The sequence below is a fragment of the Ammospiza caudacuta genome, chromosome 18 (assembly GCF_027887145.1).
Source record: "Ammospiza caudacuta isolate bAmmCau1 chromosome 18, bAmmCau1.pri, whole genome shotgun sequence".
NCBI classification, from domain to species: Eukaryota; Metazoa; Chordata; class Aves; order Passeriformes; family Passerellidae; genus Ammospiza; species Ammospiza caudacuta.
In genome coordinates this window covers 3,208,278-3,229,515 of record NC_080610.1, presented here as the reverse complement: position 1 = coordinate 3,229,515, position 21,238 = coordinate 3,208,278, and the positions used below count along the sequence as shown (strand labels likewise).

At 52.9% G+C, this 21,238-nt stretch overlaps 1 protein-coding gene across 2 annotated transcripts; it reads right to left on the bottom strand.

The window, feature by feature from the left end:
* Positions 1-596: 596 nt before the first annotated feature.
* Positions 597-18,408, bottom strand: LOC131565753 (acyl-CoA dehydrogenase family member 11-like). Of its 2 annotated transcripts, none has more exons than XM_058816809.1 (15): positions 18,070-18,408; positions 14,546-14,778; positions 13,837-13,936; positions 12,722-12,839; positions 12,192-12,325; positions 11,935-12,093; positions 11,179-11,273; positions 10,830-10,929; positions 9,775-9,915; positions 8,606-8,698; positions 8,185-8,292; positions 2,870-3,041; positions 2,103-2,169; positions 1,705-1,837; positions 597-1,299 (listed from the first exon to the last, which is right to left on the bottom strand). In XM_058816809.1, exons 1-14 carry the CDS (start codon positions 18,361-18,363, stop codon positions 1,726-1,728), a joined length of 1,926 nt encoding a protein of 641 aa, XP_058672792.1. In that variant the 5' UTR covers positions 18,364-18,408; the 3' UTR covers positions 597-1,299; positions 1,705-1,725. The 2 variants fall into 2 exon arrangements, with proteins under 2 accessions (XP_058672792.1, XP_058672793.1); XM_058816810.1 differs by having other exon boundaries at positions 597-1,023.
* Positions 18,409-21,238: the final 2,830 nt, after the last annotated feature.

Here is a 21,238-nt window from a genome sequence, read left to right as displayed (position 1 = left end):
ATGTAAAATAGGCTGGGAAAAGGGGAAGCCTGGATTGGGAGCAGTTGGAGATGAGCCCTGAGGGAGAGCAGGGGGTCCCAGGTGCTGATCAGCCCTGCAAACACTTCCAGCCCATGGCCTTTCCCTCCTGGGCCACATCCACCTCCTGCTGTTGGAGCCAGGGGCACATCTGGGGCTGGATGTTCTGCTGTACTCACTCAGAGCCTGCCCTGCTCCCTCCCTTTGCTGTTCCCTGAGCTCCACAGGGCACAGCAGCTCCTGGGCACTGACCCTGTGGGATCTCTGACACCAAAGTGCAGGGACAGAGTCCTGGTGCCAGCACACAGGGAATGGCCCCCAGTGCCAGAGGGCAGGGCTGGATGGGATATTGGGAATTGGGAATTGTTCCCTGGCAGGGTGGGCAGGCCCTGGCACAGGGTGCCCAGAGCAGCTGTGGCTGCCCCTGGATCCCTGGCAGTGCCCAAGGCCAGGCTGGACACTGGGGCTGGAGCAGCCTGGGACAGTGGGAGGTGTCCCTGCCATGGCAGGGGTGGCACTGGATGGGCTTTAATGTCCCTTCCCACCCAACCCATTCCATGATTCCATGATGTAGGACATTTTCCAAACCCAAATGTTCTTTATTCCCTGCAATGCACAGACAACAGGAGCCCTTTGCTGCTGGTTCATGGCATTTGGGGGATTTCAGGGAAGCTGTGCTTGGCTCAGGGTGTGATCCCTGTGCCAGGACACAGGGAGCCCATGGAGCCTCCCTTGCTGTGTCCTGTCGGGATTGCTCCACTCTGCTCCTCCCCAGAGCCACCCTTTGTGTCCTCCTGGCTCTGCCATCTGGGAAACTCTGGACAACCCCAATCTCAGCACACAGCTCCTTCCCCCTCTTCCCACTCAGTGTCTGGCTGCTGCAGCATTTCCCAGCCATAAATTCCAGCTGTCTTCAGTCTATTAGTGCCTTTCTTCTTCTATTAGCAACTTCTTAATTAAAAACTTGTAGCCAGCAGGGCAATACCAAGCAGGTCGACTGATGGGCTGAGGGGAAGGAGAAGCCCACAGCCAGTGCTTAGGTGGAGAATTACTGGATTTCAGTCCAAAACTTATGTAGAATTTATGTCAGGATGGATTTCAGCATCATTAGGACACGTGCATAGGGAATTAATCAACTTTTTGGAGGCCAGAGAGAATAAAAATCCCTTTTATCTTCAGAAAGCTGCAGTTCCTGAGGAGGTCAATGTTCCCAGCCACAGTGGGTGGAAAGGGCTGCTCCTGGAGCAAACCCCACCCAGGGGTGGAAGTCTGTGGTCAGCACTGCAAAGCAGGAAGGTGAACAGGGAAAAATGGTGGATTTCTGGATTTAATCAGTTTCAGATAACTTTCAGTTTGATTTTGGTTGGTTTTCTTAAAAAAAGAACAGTGTTGGCACTTGAAGAGCTGCTGCTTCCAGCTCTTGTCTGGATTTTATCACTGTGGCTTTGCCTAGAGCACTGTGAGAACATTCCAGCACCTTGCAGTGACCCTCAGGGCTGTGTCTGCTCTAGGAAACCTCAAAGCCATGAATTTCAGCCCGGGGCAGGTGGGGGTCACTCCTAAAGGGTTTGGTGTGGCCCCTTGTGGAAGGGGACATCCCACCACACCTGGAACCTGCAGGCACCCGAGGATTTGGGGGATGGTTTGGATTGTCTGGGCTGTTTGGATTGTTTGGGTTAATCCCACCTGGTGTCCGTGTGGGGCTGTTCAGAGCCGGCTGTTCCCGAACACCAGGGCGCTGTCCTGCAGCACTGCCTTGTCCCCGTAGCTGCCCCTCGCCGACTCCGCGGCCACCGGGCACAGCTCCTGGTGGCACCACCTGCATGGAGAGAGCGCTGGGCTGTGCCGGCCCTGCCACCCGCACGGGGCCGGTGCCAACCCGGGCCGTGCCCAGGGGGGATCCTGCCCATCAGGGAATGGAGACACCGAGCGGGGAAAGCCCCGGGGCTGAGAGCAGCGCCGCTCGTTCCCAGCTGTGCTCGTGGGTCCATGGCCATGGCTTGGATCGCTCCGGAGGCGGAGCAAAGCCTGGCAGTGCCCATGGAACCATCCAGAACACTCGGGGTGCTCGGGGCTGTGCCTACCTCAGGGCAGCGAAGGTGTCTGCGGGGGAAGCGCCGGGCCGAGCCGCGTGTTCCAGGAGGAGAGCTCCTGTGGGGAGGAGGAGGAGGTGTCAGCAGTCCCTGCCCAGGGCTCAGGAATAAGGGCTGGTGGTTTCTGCTCAGCAGTGCCTGAAGGCTGAGCTGCTTCAGTGTGAACGGTGGGGACTGAGCTTCAGAGCTCCACCCTTGACCCAGGTGTGAATCAGGTGCCTGTGGCTGATCCCCAGCCCGTTCCTGGTCTGAAATCCATCAGCACAGGATGAACCTGGAGCTGCTGGAGAGAGTCCAGAGGAAACCATGGGGATGCTCCGAGGGCTGGAGCCCCTCTGCTCTGGAGCCAGGCTGGGAGAGCTGGGGGTGCTCACCTGGAGAGGAGAAGGCTCCAGGGAGAGCTCAGAGCTCCTTGCAGGGCCTGAAGGGGCTCCAGGAGAGCTGCAGAGGGACTGGGGACAAGGGATGGAGGGACAGGACACAGGGAATGGCTCCCAGTGCCAGAGGGCAGGGATGGATGGGATATTGGGAATTGGGAATTGTTCCCTGGCAGGGTGGGCAGGCCCTGGCACAGGGTGCCCAGAGCAGCTGTGGCTGCCCCTGGATCCCTGGCAGTGCCCAAGGCCAGGCTGGACACTGGGGCTGGGAGCAGCCTGGGACAGTGGGAGGGGTGGGAGGGCCATGGCAGGGGTCATGAGCTCTGAGGTCCCTCCCCACCCAGCCCATGCCATGGCTCTGTGGCTCCTGTGTTGCCCTGCCTGTGTAGATCCGTGCCAGGCTGTAGGAGAAGTCTCTGGCTGCCAGCTCCATGCTCAGTGCCCGCCCTATGCCCATGGTTGTCATGAACTGCTGGAGGCTCCCGATGGCTTCCTGTGCCCTCTGCGTGGCTGGGGACAGCTCCTTAATGCCTGAAGCCAGCTCCAGCTTTTTCTGCAGAGAGAACAAGCACAGGAACAATTCCAGTGTATCTGCCTTGTGCCAGGGAAGGGGCTGCTGGGACCCTGGGCACAGCCAGCTGCTGACAACAGCTCCAGGTGGCTGCCCTGGCACAGGGGGAGCAGCCAGGGAAGGGGATGTGCCCAAAGGAAGCTCCCAGCCTTGCCTTGGGGAGGGAGAATTCCCTGAGAGCAGAGCCAGCACGTTGCTGTTTCCATTCTGGCTTCCCAGCTGCACATGGGAATCAGCTCTCATCCCCAGTTCTCTCTAACTCTATACCTGTATCAGGGCTAATTCTTTCAGGATTATATAATAACTTGCACAAATATGCTCCAGCTGTGGCCAGGCAGGAAAATTCCCATTTAAAGGAGCTTTTCTCTCCAAATTGTGTCAGTGGGAAAGGCCCCAGGACAAGAGGAAATGGCTTCAAGCTCCACTGGGAGAGGTTCAAGTTGGATATTTGAGAAAATTTCCTCACTGAAAGGGTGGTCAGGGTGGCAGAGCTGCCCAGGGCAGTGGTGGATCTCCATCCCTGGAGGGATGTAAAGGCCTTGGGGACATGGGGCAGTGGTGGCCTTGGCAGTGCTGGGGAATGGCTGGATTTGATCTCAGAGGGCTTTTCCAACCTAAAGGATTCTGTGATTCTGATGGAGATTGGGAATTTAACTGTGCCAGCAGCACTGCCTGAACCCTCCCCTGGTTGAGCTGAGTTTCTGCCACATCCCAAATCCCTTGTGAAAGCACCAGGGATACCCTGCTGAGAGCCTGGAATTGCTCTTTGGGCATTCCCACACTGCTCATCTGTGTCTCCTGTGCTGTTCCCTGTTAGGAGGGATGGGATTGGGACTGGCCCTGCTGGGGGCTGTGGTCCCACCTTCCCTCACTCCAACCCCTCTCTGCAGCAGCACTGAGGGATCAGCCTGGAGAGCATCCCCAAAGGCTGGATGTGAGCAGTTCAGCGTGCTGGGAGGTGCTGTTCATTAATTAGCTCCATCAATAACCTGCAGACGAGACTGAAGCCTGTGAGCAGCAGCTACACAGGAGGAATTTTTTATGTTTCTGAGGCTTTCAGTGCTGCAGCTCCTCTTACTGGACCAGAATTTCCATCTGGGCTGGGCTGAGCCCACGTTTGCTCTGTGTTCTCACTGCTCACACCCCACACTTCCCAGTGCTGCTGCTCCAGGCTCCAGGGGCAGAAACACCCCCAGCATGTGCTGGTCAAACACAACAATTCCAGTGCCAACATAAATCCCATAAACCTCCAAGGCCATGGAATACCAACGAGGTGTTCTGAAGTAGCCCAGAGGTTGTTGCTAATGAGGATCACAGATCCCAGAGGCACCAACTCCCACAGTTTGGGTGGGAGCCAGCACAGCACCAGCCAAGCATGGGGACAACACAAACACCTGCTGCTTGTGGCTGGGACACACACACTGCCACAGCTGGAGGATGAACACCTGGAAATATGGATCAGGAATGGAAAAGCATAATTTGTCCTTAAGGGATAAAAAAGACCTTGTATTTGCTTTGCTTGCCAATAATATTTTTTTTCCCAATTGCACTTATTCTTTTCCTAACCAAAAGTCCTGGATCTTCTGGAAGGTTTTTCCATGCTCTCTCTGCACTTGGGATGGAGAGGCTGGGAGCTGCTCCAGGGCAATGCTCAAGGCAGGAGCAGCTCCTGTTCTCTGCTGGTTGCTCTGCTCCAGCTCTGGGAGGAGGCACACACAGCACCACTGCCCCACCACCCCTCACTGCCTGAAAGGATCAGCAAAGGAGCTTCCGAGCTCAATAGTTCTGATTCCCTCTGTTTTCATGGAGGAATTTTAAGATGCTGCTTGTTTGTTTGCTCTCACTGGCTCCCAAGCCATGTGGCCAGAGTGGTTTTTACTTACAAGATTAATCATGACTATCTAAAAATACAGTGACAGGAGGAACATCCCAACCAGGGCTAAAAGCGCAATTTTCTGTCAGTGCTTGGAGCGAACACATGGCCCCACATCAATAACCTCCATTTGTTTCCTGCTGCCTGAAAACTGGGGTTGTGGTCTGAAAAGGACCTGAAAACACTGTCATATGTCTGAGATTGCAGGGCTGATTTACAGCCTGAGTTGCAGCCTGAATTACAGCCCTACACAGAAATTCTTGAGGCAAGAGTTGATTCTGAGCCTTGCACGACACGTGTGGGGCTGGTGCTGAGACCCTGTCCTGGGATGTGCCCAAATTTCACCTGAAATGACTGAAATGCAACAATCAACAAACTGCCCTGAGCTATTTTAGAGGCACTTTTCAGGTTGTAATTGAATTTGAAAGTACACCCAGGGCTCTGGCTCAAAATTCCAGCTAATAAAATTTTAGTACAACACGAGCTGACTGGCCCTGTGCAGTATCCACCTGGAATTCTCACCACAGCAGAGCTGGAAGTCAGGATGTGTCCTGGACTGATCCCAAACCATGGGCAGCAGGAGAGGGGGGATTCTGCCCCTCTGCCCTGTCCAGGTGAGACAGCAGAGCTGCCCCAGCCCTGGGCCCAGCACAGGAGGGACCTGGAGCTGCTGGGGAGAGCCCAGAGGAGGCACCAGAGATGCTGCAAGGGCTGGAGCCAGGCTGGGAGAGCTGGGGGTGCTCACCTGGAGAGGAGAAGGCTCCAGGGAGAGCTCAGAGCCCCTTGCAGGGCCTGAAGGGGCTCCAGGAGAGCTGCAGAGGGACTGGGGACAAGGGATGGAGGGACAGGACACAGGGAATGGCCCCCAGTGCCAGAGGGCAGGGCTGGATGGGATATTGGGAATTGGGAATTGTTCCCTGGCAGGGTGGGCAGGCCCTGGCACAGGGTGCCCAGAGCAGCTGTGGCTGCCCCTGGATCCCTGGCAGTGCCCAAGGCCAGGCTGGACACTGGGGCTGGAGCAGCCTGGGACAGTGGGAGGTGGCAGGGGTGGGATCAGAGATGTTTTTAGGTCCCTTCCAACCCAAACCATTCCATGATTCCATCCCTGTCTCTCACACTCACTCCTCTCCCCAGGATTTCCAGACTCATAACCTCTAGACAAGGTGGTTTGTCACAAACTCACTTGTGTATTAAAACCCTAAAAATTCATCTTCTCATAGTCACACTGTGCAAGGATGGGGAAGTTCTCTGTATTTCCCTTTTCCTGATGATAATTACAACCCTTGGTTCCTGCTCCTGATCACAGCCCCAGCAGCACTGGGCATCTCACCATCAGCAGAGACAACTGATAGAGAGTAGAAGCAAAACCTGGAGCTACCCTTGAAATGACTTTCAGAGAACCAAGAGCTGTACAGGTACTAATGTTGCTTTCTGCAAAGCCTCTGACAATGGGCACAAGTCCTGCACACTGAGAACCCTGATGGACAAACATAAAATAAATTGTACTCGGTTTGTGTGCATCAATAAAAAGGAAATGGATTGGGGCAGTAAAAACCCCTTTACGATGGGTTAAATTATTTCCTCAGTAGACAGGATTGGGAGGGATGTTTCAAAATGAACCAGACTCCCAGACTGAAAGAATTTGGACACCTGGAGCTCAGAAAGATGTTGTTTATCACCTGTGAGTGAAAACCTGATTCTGGAGTAGAAACTCAAGCACGTTCCTGCAGAACCCTGCAGACAGAAACCCCTCCCAGGCTGCCTCTCCAGCACCAGCATAAAGGAACAGCTTAAACTGGCCAGGTCTGATTCTATCCAGAACTGGAGCATCCACACTGCTGAGCCCAGCCCAGCCCCTCTCCCTGGCCATGACAGGGACAGTGAAGGCAGTGGCATTACTGGAATGTGGAGACCTTGAAGGCAGCACTCCCCCTCCCCTGCAGCCTCACCCCCAGCGTCATTGATGGCAGCACTGAGGACTCGTTAATTAATGAATCTCAGCGTTCCTCTTTCTGCTCTGCATCACGGCTGTGCTCCCCAATGCTCCCTGATCATCCAGATGTTGAGCAGCTGGAGGGGCCCTCCCAGCTGCACCAGGGAGCTGCTCCAGGGTGCAGCACAGCACCTTTGTGGGCTGTTTGTTTAAATCAGTGTAAGACTGTGGAGGCTGCTTCTTTCCAAATTATTTTAGAGCCCACCCACAGCTCCTTTACTTCCCCATCCATTACCTGCAGTGTCAGCCTAAGCAGCTGTTTGCCAACAGCTGGATTTGCCCCCAGCAGATGTGCTCAGTGCTGCTCCTGAGCAGGTCTGGCTTCTTGTTTGGTGCTCAAATCATTTGAGGCATTTCTCCCTTATCAGAAGTTGTGTGAGAGGGTGGCAGGGGGACCCTGGAGGTCACAGAGTGCTGTGCACAGAGCTCAGCTCAGCTGGGGGTGGGATGGGACACGAGCTGCCAGCTGCAGACACTGTGAGAACTGCTCTGCACAGCTCTGTCCAGCCCCCAGTGCTGGAGGAGAGCACTGTCCCAGACTCTTCCCTTCTCATGGGGAATGTGAAGGCTGCACAACACCAAATCCAGCACTCCAGATGCCCAGGATTCCCTTGCTGTGCCTGGGCTAACAAGATCTGGGTTGCTGTGTCTGGATTAATAATGTCACCTCTGAGACAACGCCCTCTGATCCTGCCTCCTGTCTCCCTTTTTGGGATGCACCAAGCCAGGAGATGCTCCTTCACCTTCATGAAACTGAGCTGCTTTGAACTCCTGTCACTCTTTAAAAGTAGAGCCAGAGAACAGCAAATCCAAAGAGGCAGAAATGGAATTCCTTTGGCTCTTTCCATCTTTTCAGGGAATAAAAATAGAAAGTCATAATGCAGTAGATAGCCCTAGTGAGGTTCAATATTCAGCAGTCCTGTGGTGATTTTCCAGTTAAGAAACAAAACCACAAAATTATTTTGGATTCAGGAAGGTGAGTCACATTAAAAATACACTTATTTTGGTACCTGTCTTGAGGAACTCTGACAGTGCCAAGCTCCCCACTGCTGAGCTGAAAGCACACAAGCATCCCAGGATTAGCACTGCCTGCATCCTGCTTTTGGAAGAGCTATTTAAGGAGCAGAATTGTAAGACACAATCCCAATTGTTGGAATACTTGTCTAAAGCTTCAGTTCAGGCCTATTCCCTGCCAGCCTCAGGCAGGAGCACAAACCCCAAGGAAGGTGAGGCTGAGCAGAGCTGCAGCTGTGGCTCACCTTCACTGTGGACAGGAACACAGCCATCACCTGCCCTTGGCTCTTGGCCAGGGACCGCAGCACATCCAGGGACAGGATATTGGTTGTTCCCTCCCATATGGACAGCACCTGTGTGGGAGAGCAGCAGGGAGCCTTTGCAGTGACTGCAGCAGAGAAGGGGAGTGGGAGGAAACAGACCCAGGGCAGACCCAGGGACACATCCAGAGATGTCTGGTCTCACAACAAGTGGAAGGGAGCAGTGAGCCCAGCTCCATTGCTGTGCCAGGAACACCTCCTGTCCTTCCCTGGGCTCAGCAGTGAGGGCACACCTGGAGTGAGCCTGGGAGGGCTCTGTTCTCCCTTGAGTGTGTCTTTAGCAGGGACCAGAGTGCTGTGCAGGGGACTTGGTGACACACAGGACCTTCTCCTGCCACCCTCTTACCAGAGCATCCCGGAGTATGACTGGCAAGCCTGTGTCCTCCATGTAACCCTGGCCCCCAAAACTCTCCATTGCCTCAACAGCCACGGCAGAAGCCTGCAAAATGCAGAGAGCTGGCATGATCCTCAGTGCCTGAGGGGAAAGTCCAACCTCCCACAGCACACAGCAGCTCCTGCTGGATGGGCTGACTGGGTCCTGCTCATCTCCTGAGGCAGGTTGGTCATTACCTGCAGGAGGAGCAGATGGGAATTGTTGCATTGTAATTTCAGGGTTTACCCCAGAACCTCGGGTCCCTCCCCTGATAATTCCCTCCCAGGTGTGTCAGTCACCTCTCCTTTCCCCTCCCAGCACTGTCTGTCTGTCCTGGCATTCCAGAAGGGCATGGAATGATTGGCAGATTCAAAAGATGCCTCTCAGCACTGGGGGACATTGGGCCATCCAGGTGTCCTTTGTCCCTCCCCTCCTGTCCCTGCTTGGTGGCTCCCTACCCCTTCCCTGCCCCTCTCTCAGGGTTCAAAGGAGCAGCAACCACGGGCTCAGGGAGTTCTGTTGGAGCTGGTGCTGCATTCAGAGGCCTGAGGGCCAGAATAAAGCTCTGCATCCAAACCCTCCATCAGAACCAACTCCTTTCCTTCACCATCGCCTCAAAGCTTCTCCACAGAGAGAAACCTGAGGAGCAGCCCCTGTTATGGGGGGAAGCTCCATCCCAGCACCACCAGAGCTCCTGCAGGCCTGGACTTGTCCCCACGGGCCCAGCTGCAGCACCCAGCCGGCCCAAAGTGTCTGTGGGGTGAAACACCACACACCCACCAGCCCAAAGTGTCTGTGGGGTGAAACACCACACACCCAGCCAGCCCAAAGTGTCTGTGGGGTGAAACACCACACACCCAGCCAGCCCAAAGTGTCTGTGGGGTGAAACACCACAGTTGGTTCAGCACCAAGGGCCAGACAAGCTCAGGCACCTCCTGTCCAGCTGTATTGGTAATTATTCCAAGAGGGAATGAAGCCTGAGTGACACTGAGAGAGGACCTGCAGGAGCAGCAGGCTCCAGAGCAGGAACTGCTGCAGGTCCTGCAGGTGTCCCCTGCTCTCCCTGCTGTGTCACTCACTCCTCTTCCCAGCTCTGTGCTTGCCAACATTCCACACTCTGGGCCAATCAATGTGTTCCATACCTGCTTCCCTGTGTACAGCTTGGCCACTGGGATGAGCAGCCTCAGCAGCAGCTGCTCCTGCTCACTGGCCAGGTTGGTTTCAGCCAGGCCCAGCAGGCGAACGATGTCCATGAGCAGCAGGAACGCCCCTCTCACCTGCACCTGTGAGCAGAGGACACGTCACTGGCAGGGGTCTGGGACTCTGCTGACTCCAGGGGAAAATGCCACCCCTGCCAGCTCAGACCCACAGCTTCAGGGACTCTGAGCAGCCAAGGCACAAAGGGTGGAATATTAAAGGTTCTCTGCCACTCTTGGACACTGTGATGCAGTAAAGGGGGAGTGCATTACATCAGGCCTACTTGAGTCTTAACAAAAATCCTAAAAGGCATCCAGGCCCCAAATCCACATGTTTTCAAAAGGTAAGGGATGTGAGATGATGGTCAGCCTCTGAGCACCTGGAGCTGCAAAGTCTGTGACAGATTTCTTCCTGAGCAGCTTACTTCCCTGGCAAGTTTTGATTTGGGAAGCATCAGGGTACAGAGCTGTGTGTTGTGGGACAAGGTAGGACCTGCCCTTCCATTCAGAGGGGGAGTTCTGGCAATGAGATGCTGGAGCCTGAAGTCATGTTTGACAGATGTTGACCACCTTCCCCCACCTTGCAAGAGAATTTTTAAGTACTGTTTACAGCCCATCTCCTGGGGCAGGAGCTCCCAGGGATGCTGGATGAGTCCATACCAGTCTTGGACAAGAGTCAGGTGACTGTGGTGTCAGGCCTGGATTCTGAGGCCAACACCCAACCTCAGAGGTCATGGCTTATCATAGTAAGGGCACTCCTTTCTCTAAGGGAAACTCCCAGGTAACTGTTTAGGATAACCTGGAGTCCAGCAGAGGAGTTAGGTCTGTTATCAGATCAAATCCCACTAGAGTAAAACCATTCCCTTGCTGCATCCACTTTGCTGTAGCAGGAATGGCCTCCTAAATCTGAGCGCAGGCAGGCTGGCTGTGCTCACTAACAGCACAGGATCTCTGCCCTCTTTCCCTCCCAACAGGTCCAGCTTGGCTCCCAGAAGCCTCACCTCCATCCGGGCCATTGTCTGCACGTGCAGGGGATGGTTCTTGAGCAGCTTCCCGAAGGCCACGCGCTTGCAGGCGTAGTCCCTGCTCAGACTGATCATCCTGGAGGGTGGCAACAACACAGGAACAGCTACACCAGCAGCTTTCCATTTCTGAGCATTCCCTTCCAGTCCCCTCCACCACAAGAGCCCTGCTCAGCGGTCCCACGCCTGTACAGGTCACCCCCCTCCTGCAGCACTGCTGGCTCCAGGCCTGTCCCACAAAGGGGACACTTGGCTCAATGCCATGCACTGCAAAGTGCCCTTGTCCTGCTCCTTCAGCCCTGGGGGGATCTGTGCTGCCTTCCTTCACCTTCTCATGGCAGCCACTGCACCAATGACGTTGTGGATCCGAGTGATGTTCAGCATGTTGGAGATGGCGGCCACTCCCCGGCCCTCTGCAGAGATCTGCAAGGAACAAGGGCTGACATGAGCCTTTCCCTTGGACAGGGATGGGCATGGGAATGGAAATGGTGTTAACAGACACACGGACGTGGCTGTCCACTCTGCCCCCGTCTGCCCTCAGGCACTCAGAGACCTGCTTGCTTTAAAATGCATTTGCCTCATTTTAGCCAAGTCTGCGGTGTGATGTGGCTGCCCCATCCCTGGAAGTGTCCCAGACCAGGCTGGATGGGACTTGGAGAAACCTGATCTGGTGGAAGGTGTCCCTGCCCATGGCAAGGGTTGGAATGAGATGAGCTTTAAGGTCCCTTCCTACCCATCCTATCCTGGGATTCTGTTTCTATGACCAGAGAAGTGGCTTTTGGAGACCGTGTCAGCATGATCAGTTCTGGTTCCTGCTGCTGGCTCAGGAACCAGGATTAGAGAAATGACCAGCCTAAAATAACATATTTATATTTTTTTGTTGTCTTCTCTCACATCTTTTCCTGAACTCTTCTCAGCTCTGCCTCACACAGAGCCCCACCAGTGATTTGTTCAGTGATGTGGACAGCCAAGCCACAGAGGTGGAAGACAGGAAGTTTTTCAGTTGAGATCTCTGCTGAAAGCCCCAGGAGCGAGTGCCATGCCAGGGCAGCCCAGTCCCCAGGGCAGAGGAACTCTTACACACCAGCTCTGCTCTGGCTCCTTGCAGCCACAGCTCTGCTGTTGCCATCTGCCTCGTGCCCAGCTTGTCCTTCAGCCTTTGCACCTGGATGTTGTTCAGCTTCCCCTGCTCATCCCGAACCCTCAGGAAGAACAAGGACAGGCCTCTGGAGCCCTGGGTACACTGCAAGGCACAGAGAGGATTCTATTACAATGCACCAAGGAAGAAAAAGAATGCCCCTGCTCCTTCCCCTGGTTCCCCAGCCAACAGAACTGGTTTACCTGTCCTTCAGCATCTGCTATCCTGGCCAGGGTCAATGCCATGTCAGAATCAGCTGCTGATGTGAACCATTTAAACCCATACAGACGATAGGTGCCATCCGGCTGCTTCCTGGCCACGGTCTCAGTGCCATTTGCTGAAAAAGAGGAGAAAATTTCCTGGTCTTATGGGAACTTCTGTGTCAATCAATGCTGATTTTACAGCATAAGCAGCAGCTCCTTTAAGGCACTTCTTGCTATGAAGATGGAGCATGGGTTAGCTGTTAATCTCTTTCATTGACCCTCAATAAGAAATCCAGTGTGTATAATCCAGTTCTTCAGGAGTTACCTCAGCAAAGAGCACAAAGGGCTCTGTGTGCACAAGAGGACAGAGATTGGGTCTTTTGTTGGTTAAAAAGCAGAGCTGTGCAGAGGATTTGGATGCTTTCTGCTGAAGTCCTTAAGCTCCCTGAAGCTCCCTGGCTTTTTGGGTTCCCCACATCCTTTGTGTTCTGTTCTCACTGCCACCCCTGCTTCCCCCACACAGCACGTACCGACATCGGAGCCACCCCTTCGCTCCGTCATCCACTGGCCAGAGGTCCAGAACTTCTCCGGGTCACGGGATGTCAGATGGTCAAAGGCATTTTTCAGAGATGCAGGAATCCCCAGTGACTGTTTGAGGGGAGAGAAAATAAACTGAGATGCTCATAACACAATAGTTGACATTACACAGTTGCCTTAACTGCTGTGCTCAGGGCTCAGCCAGGCCAGTGTGGGAGCCAGGTGCTGCTGAGAGCCTGGGAACCAGCACAGCTCCCACCAGCTGCTGCAGCACCGTGCAGACAGAAGGTGCAGACCTGTGTTACAACACAAAGTGCTGAGCATCCCTATCCCCTTGGATTTCTGGGGAGAGAGGTCTCAAACAGCCCATGTGCCAGGTTCATGTATGCTGGATGTCACCAGCACCCAGAGAGATCAGGGAAGAGGGAACTGTCTTGTGCTGCTTTAAGTTATTGTGAATTTAAATGCCCAGGGTTGGCTACCTAAGGGATATTTTCCTCTGAATCCTACATAGCCACTGAGGTAATGCAAAGGGGGCCTCTAAGATCCAGAGCCAAACATCCCAATTGGTAATGTCTCAGTGGTTTGGTGAATTTACATCAGGTATGGATCTGGCCTATTATATTTAACTGCCACTCCACACAAATATGGGAAAACAAACTGTCTTGTAGTAAAAATATATTCATAGGATCATAGAAAACCAGAATGGTTTGGGTTGCAAGGGATCTTAAAGCTCACCCAGTCCCACCCCCTGCCATGGGCAGAGACACCTCCCTCTATCCCAGGTTGCTCCAAGCCCTGTCCAACCTGGCCTTGGACACTTCCACCTGGGACACCTTTCCAGCTACCTGCAGTGCCACAGGTGCCACGTGCAGCACAGGCCTTATTGAGCACAGTGCTGTCAGTGAATATAAAAGTTGGCATGGGCACAGAGGCTTTGTACCTCATGGACAAAGGCAGTGGGAGACAGAGCTGAGTCACAGAGCAAGGAAGGGCAATGCCCAGAACCAGATGGATCAGTGCTCCTCCATCCTTGGCTGGTGCTCCTGCCTCTAACCTGCAGTGCCAGGACGTGGGCTGTGCCCTCAGGGACCAGCCAAGCTCATACCTCAATGACTTTGGCTGCCCCATCAGTCATGGCCAGTGGACAGCTGAAACCTCCAGAGGAGCTTGAGAACAAGTACAGTTTGACAGCCTGGTACAGGCGGCTGGGAGAGGGAGAGACAGAGGGAAAACAGATGGGTTACACAGCAGTGCAACAGCACGAGGATAAAATACCTTGACTGGGAAGAGAGGAAAAATTACAGCCAGAACCAGTGAGGATCAGACCACTCATTTCTGAGAGGGCAAAAAACTGTTCCAGCCAGGAAGAGGGAAGAGGAGCAGCAGAGTTTCTCAGTCCCAGTGGGACAGCCAGCACCAGGCCAGCTTGTGCAGTTTTTAACAATAAGAAATGTGGGTCTGTCTCCATGGTCTGGAATACAAAACACCTGTAAGTAAAATCCCACATCTTCAGCTGCATTACAACTAACACTCACAAAGCTGGAGTGGTGCAGGGAACTGCCAGGCCCCACAATCAGGAAGGTGACATCAAAGAATATTATGATCAAGTGTGGGCCATTAGTTATGGCTTATCATTGGTGAGGTGGAACATTGCAGTGGACAGACAGAGCTGCTGGGGACAGCAGGAGGTGTGCTGGTGTCCGTGCAGCATCTGCTACTGGTTACACAACCAGCTCAGTCCTGCAAAACGCTGAACAAACCTTGCTAAGAATAATCAGGAAGGCCCTGAGTCATTCCCAATTTGCCCCAGTTACCTCCAGTGGGAGTATCTTTTCTCATAGGCCTCAGCAATCAGCCCTTCTTCTGCTGAAATCTCCTTCATCCTCCTCCAGGCCAAGCAGGTGTGGATGTGATCCACGCGCCGCCCCCAGGCGTCGAACTGCCGGAACACGGGGGGGTTCAGCTCACATTCCCAGCCCAGGGGCTGGATCTCGGTCAGCAGCCGCTTTCCAAACCTCTCCAGGTTCTGATGCACCTCCTCCAGGACCTGTGGGGCAGCAAGGAGAGCCCTTCAGCACATCCCAGCCTCAGTCCCAGCGGGAAGGGCAGAGGACTGACCATGCTGCCCTGCAGTGCCAGTGGTCTCCTGCCACTTGGCCCTTCCATGCATTCCATAACGCAGCACGACAGCTCCCTCAGCCTCTGCTGGCACAGCTGTGCTCCGCTGTCACTTTTTCTCTATTTTCCCTCAACATCACTTTTTCAAGTTACTTTTGGCAGCGTGTCTGGATTCCACAAAAGACAGAAGCACTTTAGTGTCAAGGCTGAGAATGACACAGATGCACACGAGCAGGGGGGTTGGGCGAGACGGTCTCCAGAGGTCCCTCAGCCACTCCAAGATTCACTGCTGGAGAAGAATGCCAGGGGAAAGGCTGCCAAAACCAGAATGCCTTCATCTGTGCAGGAAAACTTCCACTGGGCTCAGCAGCTACCTGCCTGTCAGATCAGAAAAGGAGGGATGGAGCAGCCTTTTCAGCTTCAGCCTGGCACACAACATGTCTAGATTCAAATTCCCACCCTGCACCCAGGGATCCTTCCTGAAGGATTCATTCCCTCCTGAGGGATTCACGTGCCCTCGTTTCTGCTGGGCTTGGCTGACCTGCATGGAGTAATATGTCTGTAGTTAATGGAGGGAAACCAGCACTCACAGAGGAGTGATTGATTCCAACCCCCTCAGATCCCTATTTCAGGGTGACAGGAATTGCCTTTTGCAAGCTCTCTTCCATGTCTAGGAGTAAAGCCAAGTGAAGTTACTCAGATTTAAAAACCTGAATATTAGATTACTAAAATCAAGGAAGGAGGACCCAGCCTCCAGCCCTGTTGGACCTCATTGGCCTAAACACATCCAAGACTGTGTTGGGGGTCAAAGAATCACCTGATTTGCTTCCATGAGAGGAATATTTTTTGCTGTTCTCTGCCTCTCAAGAGATGCTCATTCCCTCCTCAATAAAATAATAAAAGAGATGAATGCCATAATTGCTGTACCCAAAATCGTGCAATTATAAACCCTGTTAATTTCCTGTTGATCAAATACAAACATGGCTTTTTCCTTTCCCTGCCTGTCCCTGTATTGACCTTCCATTAATCCACACCCTGTGTGATTGATTCCTTCCTCCCTCTGCCATTCCATGTATGTGATGAGGATCAAACACACATTCTCCAGGTGCCACTCTGGAAGTCTCCATCCTCAGACCAGCCAGTTTTCCTTCCGCAGAGCAACAAAACAGTGTTAAAAATCACAAAACAAGCCAAAACCATGCACGAGAGCCTGTCAGCTGCTCCAGTTCATGCCACACCCATATTTACCATGGGCAACCTCTAATCTTTACCACTGACAACAATTTGAAGGCTGTTTCCGAGGCATAACCCAGGAATCCAAAGTGCAAATCCTTGTGCTGAAGCACAAGACTCTTTGAACTGTTGACCTGGTGGGTTTTTGCAGGCAGAAGAACATGACTCTGCCAAGCAGATCTCTTGGTCTGGGTTCATGCAAGGAATTCATACAACAATCCCTTCACCATCATCCATATTTCCTAAAACCTCCCAACTGCTTCACTGGGAGCTCATGCCCTTTCCACACAGAGCCTGCCAAACCACCAAATTACCCAAAAAAATGTGTTTATTTCCAAGGTGAAGCAACAAAACCAAAACTCCTACATTTGTGACTGCTGAACGTCACACACAGCAGCCTTGGTGCTCCAAAGAAAAGACACTGGGATGTGGAGAGGACAAAATCATTTGGGTCAGGGCTGAGGCTGCTGGGTGATCTCATTCACCCTAATCTGTCCTTTGATGTCCCAAGCATGAAGATATGGGAAATGTGCAAATTAATGCACATTAGGAGTGCCAATAGATATCCTTTATATTAAAGGATGTATTTTCAGGGCAGCAAAGCCTGACAGATCCCTCTTCACAACAACACCCAGAAAAAGCAGATGCTTAATTCAGTCTTCTCCTTGAATCACCTCCAAACGGAGAAAGAAAATTTTTGTGCCATTTCAAGAAAATTTCTGTGTTTGCCATGGAATAGCGCAACAGGAGTTCGGTGGGACACCCAAAGCTTCAGGGATTGCTGCTGTCCTGGGGAGGAAGGTGTTCCCATGGAGAGCAGGCTCAGTGCTGCAGGGCTCTCCTTTCCAGCAGTGAGGCAACACTGCCCCGCTGGGACTGAGTGGAGAAACGAAAGGAAAATCTGCTCCCGGTTCTCTGGGAAGTTTTGGAGCTGCTCTTGCCAGTTTGGGGAAGGATTGGAAGCAGCCTTGTTGTTCTGATCCTTTTATTCTCTGGCAGACCTGAATCATGCTTCTTCCAAAGGTGCAAATTAGGAGTAGGACCTTCATGGTTACCCACAGGCTTTGTCCATTCCTGTCTTTTTTGCCAAGAAGGCCACAGTGGTGCTTAGGGAGGCCTCACTCCCCTCTTTTGGCATGGCTGTGACAAGCCCCCAGCTCTGCCACCTCACTCTTCCCACTCTGTGTCTGCCAGGCCTCACAGACCTGGAGAGCAAGCAGGGGAAGTGGGAGCCTCACTGAAAGCCAAGTCCCCTCCCCTCTGATCATCTGGTGGCTTTAGGAGTCATGGCATTGCTTCTGCTGGAATAAAGCATGGAGAGAGGTTACACTCTGCTCCATGAAAAGCGGGAAGCACTTGTGGCCCTTGGGGTGATGGCAGAGGCCAGCCAGAGAGGTGAGCCATCTTCTCCCAGGGGTCCTTGTAGGACTGGAGCTCACAGCACAGACATCCAGAGCCTGGGGCCTCACACCCCCATCTGCACCCCTGACATCCATACAGAGCCTTTCCTGGCTGAAAAAATGAACCCAGAAATGCCACCAACCTGTGCTGGGAGCAAGCAAGCCCTGAGAAACCTTTCCACCTTCTTGAGTACTTGGCTGAGAACAGCCCAGTCCTTAGGAATTTTCTTTAAAATCCCTCTTTCCCCAGAAAGAGAAGTGGAAGAACAAATCAGAGTTTGCAAGCATCTTAGTCTGATTCCTCTCTCAGAAATTCCTTCCTCTACATGACCAGACAGCAAATGCCCACACTGACAGTCCCAAAAGAGCACCGCAACACCCAGCCCAGTCGCAGGAGCCCACTGAGGCATTGCTGTGTGTGTCCTGGCAGTGTTTGCCACCCCTGCCCTCAAACACAACTGGATTTAAGGAATGCTGATAAATTCCCTCCAGTTAAACACTCAAAGGCACAAAAAGGCTCAGACAAATGTTCAATTCAGAGTCTGAGGCAGGGGCTCAGCAGGGTACACACAGGAACACAAACTGACCTTGAGAGGAAGGTGTGTTTTCAAGTAACTCTGAAGCAAAGTGTCTTCCAGGTACTGGTTCCCAGTCTTAGGCTGCTCTTGGAAGAGGGCCTCTGTGTCTCTCCTTGCGAGGTGCATTTCTGAAACTTCTAACATTTGTTTTTCCTTCATGCCGGCCTGTTGCTCCTGCCCCACAGTCGTGTTGACTCCTTTAATAGTCAGCATTTGGCAGCTGCCCCAAGGCACAAAGTGACCTGATTGCCACGACTTGCAGGTGACACTGGATCTCCACCAGGGCAAACGACAGGCAAACATGATCCAGCACAGCCCTGGGGGTCACGCACACAGCTCTCACTTGCAGACACTCTTTCCCCGCCCGGCAGCAGCACAGTCCTGGTTTGTTTGTGTGTTGTGAAATTATTCTTGTAAAATCAATGAGGTCTTCTCTCCTCCCTCAGGGAGGAGCTTTCCAGCAGCTGTTGTTAACTGTTAACTGTTGTTAACAGCTATTTCAACTGTTTCAACTGTTAACTGAGGTTAACAGCTGAAAAGGTCTTGGGAAAGAGATCAGAAAACGGTCTGGAAAAACACAAGGGTGTTTGTTGTCCTGTCAGCTAGGGAAACCATCCTAACTGGACAGACTGGAATTTCCAGAGCTGGGGGACCTGGGAAGGGAGGAGTGTGCTCTCACGAGCATCCCCCTGAATTGCTTGGAGTAGAGATGAAAAGGAAAAAAAAATAGGTTTCCTTTTCTGAGGGATAACAAATTGCCTGGAGATGGGAAGAATCGGTATAGGCAGATTATTCTGTAAATAAGATACAAGTGAAACAGAACCCATCTTCCTTGCCTAGATTTGACACTGGCTCCAAAACACTCTGCTCTTTGTGAAGTCCCTGATGCCTTTGAGTTGGGATGATACCAAGTCTCCCTTTCCCTAGAAAAATACCAGAGTATTCTAAGAATGTGGATTTGAGCAACTTCAAACTGCACCTCCTTTGGGGTTATATGCTGCTAATAAACCCAGTATTTTACTCTAAAGTGATTTTAAACAGGTAAGATACCACACCACTGCCCTGTGGGATCTCAGCACTGAGGTGCAGAGGGACCGAGACCACCCTTGGGGGGCTCGGGAGTCCTGGAATGTTGCCAGAAGTGTCTGGTGGCTGGACTTTGATCCTACACAGGAGACGACACCTGTATGAGGATAGGAGGATTTCACTGGGGTAAATGGTGAAGGGATAAGTTAATTAGAGTGTAAAACACAGGGTTTAGGATTTCTGTACAGGGGGGTCTAAAGAAGTAAGATGGAGGAATTGGGGCGTGTCCTGTTCTTCTTCTTCTTCTTTTTCTTGGCCTCCATCTTCTGTGGTGATGTTGGCACTTTGGGATTGGTTATTACTAAAAGTGCATTGGCTAATAAGGGTAAAAGGTATTGGGGAAAAATGATAAATATTGTATACGTAACTTCGAGTATAAAGATAGGTGACTGCCCCGGGGGCTCTCAGTGTGCTCATGGCTGACTGCTGAGCAGACCTCTGTCGGGCCAAGAGAAAATCTTTTAGATAAACAATTAATAAACACCGAGACCGAGAAAAGATCTGGAGCCTCTTCTCGTCCTTTGAAGTGCGGGTTTTCCAAGGCCACCCCGGGCCTTTCCAGGTCACCTAAACAGAAAAAACCCGGCACTGCCCCTGCCATGGCTGTGCTTTCGCAGGACTTTGTCCTGCCCGAATTCCTGGGACAGGGCAGCAGGGATAGGGACAGGAGCAGATACAGAAGCAAGGACGGAGATAGGGACAGACAGAGGGGCAGAGTAAGGGCAGGCATAGCCATGCGAACAAGGACAGATGACAAGCCGCGGGCAGGTGCAGGGCAGGGTCCGGTCAAGCCTCCGCCTCAAGGCTTGGGCCGCCGCCTCCTGCCCTCAGCACCGCCCACGCCCGGGACTCCGGCGGCGCCGTGGCTGAAGGAGCCCGCGGAGGGCGGTACAGGTAGGGGAACCGCCCGGCCGGACTGGGGCGGGACACGGCTGCGCTTTCGGGCAGCCCTCAGCACTGTCCGGGCTCCCGTGCCCCAGGAGGGCCCCCCATTGTCCTTCAGGGGCTCCTCAGGGAGCTCCTTACGGGGGCCGGAGCTCCTGAGGGACCCCTCAGTGCCTGAGGTCCGCCCCTGCCTCACAGCGCTTCCCAGCGCCTCAGGGAGCTCCGCGCGCCTCAGGGGGACCGCAAGCACCTCAGGGACCCCAAGCACCTCAGGGACCCCAAACACCTTAGGGACCCCAAACACCTTAGGGACCCCAAACACCTTAGGGAGCCGCTCCCGCTCCCCGCGGGAGCCCCTCTCTGCCTCTGGGGCTTTTCCCGCTCCCTCAGCGCCTCACGGCTCCCGCGCCTCAGCCCCGCCGCCCCTCGGGTCTCAGGGGTTCCTCACGGTGCTGCTGTGTGAGGGGCAGGACTCAGCCCCGTGTGCACCCCTGCCGGGTCTGGGCTTCCGCTCATAAAACCCCTCAGGAACCTCTCAAAAAAATGAGTTAAGACCCATTTTCGGAGCCATGGCTGCTTTTTTTAAGGGCTGTGGTTCCTCACCTTTCCAACAGGAGGCACAAGGGGCAGAGTGAGGGGTGCAGGGCTGAGGGTGTCACCGAGCCGTGGGTTCCTAAGGATGCAATTTGTCTTTTCCCTTTCAGTACTAATTTGCTGATATTCAGTGATAAGGTGACTGCAGAGTGAGGGAGCATTGGAGTTCCAGGGCAAGTTCTGTCCTTCCAGTCCTGGTGAGATACTGATGCCAAAATCTTGTTTCTTGTACCTGAACGGCTGGGTTGTAATGGGTCAGCATGGTCAGGGTGATGTTTCCTCCTCAGAAAATAAATATAAATATTGTATGGTTCATAAAACATGTTTTCTCACATCTTTGTCTCACCTAAATCACCTTTATTTAGTTAATAACCTCACGTTGTAATTACAACACCTTTGTCTGCTTTGATTGCATTCCAGTCCTGCTCACAGTGCCTAGGTAAAAAAAAAAAAAAGCTACTTTGCTAAAATATTTAACACGTTAAAAATTTTGCAGGTGTGTATTTGTTTAAATATACTTTTATAGCTGTAGGCTGTCCTCATTACTAAATGAAGTGCTAAATTTAGCATAAAAGCTGTCACCATGTTCCGATCAACATGTCTTAATGACTGC

Coding starts and splice junctions, on each gene's coding strand:
- LOC131565753 (XM_058816809.1), bottom strand. CDS start 18,363: ATGTTTGCCTGTCGTTTGCCCTGGTGGAGATCCAGTGTCACCTGCAAG. Junction 2,170..2,869: donor CCTGGCACGGATCTACACAG/GCAGGGCAACAC, acceptor TCCTCCCCACAG/GAGCTCTCCTCCTGGAACAC. Junction 1,838..2,102: donor GACACCTTCGCTGCCCTGAG/GTAGGCACAGCC, acceptor CTCTCCATGCAG/GTGGTGCCACCAGGAGCTGT.